Source organism: Tachypleus tridentatus, chromosome 8, assembly GCF_004210375.1.
Source record: "Tachypleus tridentatus isolate NWPU-2018 chromosome 8, ASM421037v1, whole genome shotgun sequence".
NCBI lineage: Eukaryota > Metazoa > Arthropoda > Merostomata > Xiphosura > Limulidae > Tachypleus > Tachypleus tridentatus.
The window spans coordinates 157,749,360-157,753,765 of record NC_134832.1 but is presented as its reverse complement, the minus strand read 5'-3'; the positions used below and the strand labels follow the sequence as shown (position 1 = coordinate 157,753,765).

General features: G+C 29.4%; 1 protein-coding gene across 1 annotated transcript; it reads left to right on the top strand.

The window, feature by feature from the left end:
• Positions 1–167: 167 nt before the first annotated feature.
• Positions 168–2,273, top strand: LOC143224062 (uncharacterized). Its single transcript, XM_076452526.1, has 3 exons — positions 168–361; positions 1,719–1,827; positions 1,952–2,273. Exons 1-3 carry the CDS (start codon positions 172–174, stop codon positions 2,271–2,273), a joined length of 621 nt encoding a protein of 206 aa, XP_076308641.1. The 5' UTR covers positions 168–171.
• Positions 2,274–4,406: the final 2,133 nt, after the last annotated feature.

The following is a 4,406-nucleotide window of genomic DNA, read 5'->3' as shown; positions in this document are numbered from 1 at the left end:
GAGATGTTAACAGGTGTTGTAAGTATATATGACACTCAATTATTTTAAACTGTTCACAGTAAACACAAATAGATGAAAGACTTTTAAAAATATGGAATTTTAGTTAAACAAATACGTTTTTTGACACTAAAGACGTTGTTAGAACAATAAAAATTAACACTGGGTAAATAAATGTTTAGCTTTGTACTTTTAACGCTTTTAGATCCATGTCCTCCTGGTCACTATGACAATGGATTCCAAACTCACTGCCTGCCGTGTCCAGGAGGGACTTATATGGCATCTTTTGCTGCTGACGCCTGTGTAGCTTGTCCTGGAGATAAAATTACTGATGAAGGAGCTGATAATAAAGATCTTTGTAGAAGTAATGGAACAAAAGGGTTTTAAAGTTTTCTTTTATTGTTTCCTTAATGTTTTAAAGATGTTTATTTTTGTTCAAGCAGATTGTTATAATACGATACTTCTTCATAACTTTCATGGTTTTTAATGCATTAAAAAGCTTTGCTTTTACTGAGAAATCCTACTACTTGTTTTTAAAGATGGGCTCAAACATTTACGACAAATAGTATTGAATAGCTGTCTTACCTCCAGTATATCATTTCAAAATTAGGAACGGCTAACGCTGAAAGCCCTCGTTCAGCTGTCCGCGAAATTGACAAACAAATATAACGGTGTCATTATTACTACATTATTACTAAAAAATGTCCCAAAACATAACTTAAATCTATGTTTAGTTTATGTACATAACTAAAATAAAGTAATATGTCTAAATACAAAACAAATGTTTTAAATAAGGTAATAATAACATGGATTAGAAAGAACCGTCTCGTAAGTTCTGAATAAAACGAAAGAATTGTTCAAGTAAACGAAAAAAGTCAGTAGTGACGTTCGACGTTCAGTGTTTCTGGTCAAAATGGTATCGTTCTTTATCTGGGAAATTTAGAGTAAAGAGAAATTTGTAAAAATTACTGTTTTTAATAGTGTTGTAAAGACGCAGAAACTACCATTCAGTGGATACGATTCGATAGTAAAATATAATTATGCACCATAATAAGTGAAGTAGTTAATTATAAAACTTAACACAGTAAGTGAATACCCATTAAACAAACTGACTTTATTAAGTAGTCAATGGAAAGACAGTTTGTTTAATTTGTGTTATACATCTTTACAGTTTTAATGAATCGAAGTTGATTTAACTCGCTGTGTTATACTGAGTTGTATAATATGTCAATTATCGTAAAGAAAATGTCGAGATTTTTCTTATATCGTCTGATCACGTGTGTTTGGAATGGAAAGTCAGCAGGTTTCGTGATATATCGTCTCACAATGTAAATATGTTGGAAAACCTAATTGATTTCCCGTTATATAACTATATAGTTGTTGTTATTACACAACTGTACTATTTGTCTACTAGTAAGGAGCTCAAATAATATAACAGGCGTCATTTTTCTTTGCTAATTATCTGTTTAAAGTGTAAAGAAAAAATCTATTTTACAGTTCTCAAATTGTAAAGGTTGTTATCAATGTTTAATATGAAAATATATAAGAAATATCATATTTATTTAATTGAAATTTTTAATATGTTAATGAAGATTATTGTTGAACTTAAAGAATTATACACATTACTATTATTGTTAACTTACATTTAAAGTTTTATTTTTCGGTTTTACGTAATCGGTAGAGTACGTAAAGTGATTTTAAATACGACTCTTTGTCTTAAGATCGAATTGAAGTGGTTCAGAAGGCTACGCTTCACTTGACTTCAAAATCTACAGTTCCAAGATGTGCTTGGCGGACAGCACTCATTTTGATGTGTCTTACTGCTTTGTGGTAAGTTACGACTGCAAGTTTTAACTGTGACGCATTATCCATAGCTTATTTAATAATAATATGTATTTTAATGGACTTGAAACACGTGATTCTTATTTATTTATTTTCTGTAATGATCATGCAGCGTTCTTTGTTTTTTCTACGCCTGGAAATATAAACCTCGGGAAGAACGGAATGTTTTGAAAAACCGTGTCGAACACAAACAGCCTGGTGATGAAAAGATAACCATTGATGAATTGGATATATTGGAGGCTATGCCACTGATCCCTGAATGTGAGAAGAAGGTCTCTGCAAAGAATGTTAAGAAGACAAAAACTAATATACTAAGAAAGCAAAAAGTAACCAAACGAACAACCCTGGAGACGATATATGAAAACGACCTAGGAGAAAGGAATACTTTGGTTCGAAATTCAATTAAGTTCTTATTCATCTTACGTTATAATTAATATTTGATGCAAGTAAATTTACATTTTTACAGTTAAAAAAAAAGATGCGTTCAGAGAATCTTTAATGTTCAGAGTCGTTTGAATGCGTGCAATTTTTTTTCTCCAAAATAGACTTATACATGTTTGATACCATTGAGGTCTAATAAGTCTATATGCTAGTTAAACTGATGAATCACCTCTTCTTCAATCTTAGTACATGTTGGAAGACAATTACCATCCATTAAACTGAAGCCAGAGCCAATCATAACAATGTATGATTGTGTAAGAAGTTCGCATTACCTTTACTGTTGTCCATAGCATTAATAACATCTGGAAAACATAAAGATCAGAATGCCCTTTCGTAATTTTTCATTCACATACATACTACCACTACTGATAATAAAAGCGAATTATTTTGTACATTAGTGGCACCATAATATATCACTTCCGCTCATATTGCTCACTTTATTTCGTTTTTTAACTGCATGTACAATGAAATGACGTCATGTTGGAGCTTTGAACATCTGATTCAGATATTATCAGGTTACACATAATCGGTATATAACGGCAACCTGCTTTAAAGGTGGATTGGGACCTTCTTAGCCAAGTACCAGTGTATTTGTGCCATTTTGTTGTAAGTGGTTCAACTATATCTTGTTGATGACGCTTTCAGACATTTTACAACAGTTTTTGTTTTTTATAGTCAGTCAACTTTCATTGGTCTGAAAGACATTTAGTGAAATATCCAGTTCTCTTCTTTTGGACTTTATTAAGATTATTGATTGTTTTAAAACGCTATAAGGTGCGTGATTTATTCCAAAGTTGCAAAAAAATAAGACAGTTTGAAAACTGTTTCTCTCTGTAACATAAGGTAAATAACCAGTCGTTTGAAGTTCAGATCACATAACTTTTCATGTTTAATTTATATAACAACAAATTGAGTAGAACACTTAACATTTAATTATAAACGTACTTTCATCTTGTCTAGTTATATAACAATAAATTGAGTAGAACACTTGACATTTAATTATAACAGTACTTTCATCTTGTCTAGTTATATAACAATAAATTGAGTAGAACACTTAACATTTAATTATAAACGTACTTTCATCTTGTCTAGTTATATAACAATAAACTGAGTAGAACACTTAACATTTAATTATAAACGTACTTTCATCTTGTCTAGTTATATAACAATAAACTGAGTAGAACACTTGACAATTAATTATAACAGTACTTTCATCTTGTCTAGTTATATAACAATAAATTGAGTAGAACACTTAACATTTAATTATAAACGTACTTTCATCTTGTCTAGTTATATAACAATAAACTGAGTAGAACACTTGACAATTAATTATAAACGTACTTTCATCTTGTCTTGTTATATAACAATAAATTGAGTAGAACACTTGACATTTAATTGTTACCGTACTTTCATCTTGTCTTGTTATATAACAATAAATTGAGTAGAACACTTGACATTTAATTGTTACCGTACTTTCATCTTGTCTAGTTATATAACAATAAATTGAGTAGAACACTTAACATTTAATTATAAACGTACTTTCATCTTGTCTAGTTATATAACAATAAACTGAGTAGAACACTTGACAATTAATTATAAACATACTTTCATCTTGTCTTGTTATATAACAATAAATTGAGTAGAACACTTAACATTTAATTATAAACGTACTTTCATCTTGTCTAGTTATATAACAATAAACTGAGTAGAACACTTGACAATTAATTATAAACATACTTTCATCTTGTCTTGTTATATAACAATAAATTGAGTAGAACACTTAACATTTAATTATAAACGTACTTTTATCTTGTCTAGTTATATAACAATAAATTGAGTAGAACACTTGACATTTAATTGTTACCGTACTTTCATCTTGTCTAGACAATGATATAAACAATCTAGTTATCCTTTGTGAACGTGTAAAATATAAATGGAAAACAGTATTTAAGTTATTATCTGCTGTATATCATTCTTTATTCACTGCGTGAAACAATGTGTGAAATAGTTTTCCTAGTTTCCAGAAAACATTTATGAGATAACTGAAACCAATTTCATAATTTATAGTTTTTATAGAAACATTTATTTGGTTTTATACATGTTATAGTAAAATTATTGCTCAAATT

What these genes read in the sequence shown, in the direction of transcription:
- LOC143224062 (XM_076452526.1), top strand. Translation starts at nt 172, where the DNA reads ATGTTTAGCTTTGTACTTTTAACGCTTTTAGATCCATGTCCTCCTGGT. An exon ending in TAATAAAGATCTTTGTAGAA is followed by an intron (nt 362 to 1,718) that starts GTAATGGAACAA and finishes CTTTGTCTTAAG; the next exon opens with ATCGAATTGAAGTGGTTCAG. An exon ending in ATGTGTCTTACTGCTTTGTG is followed by an intron (nt 1,828 to 1,951) that starts GTAAGTTACGAC and finishes ATGATCATGCAG; the next exon opens with CGTTCTTTGTTTTTTCTACG.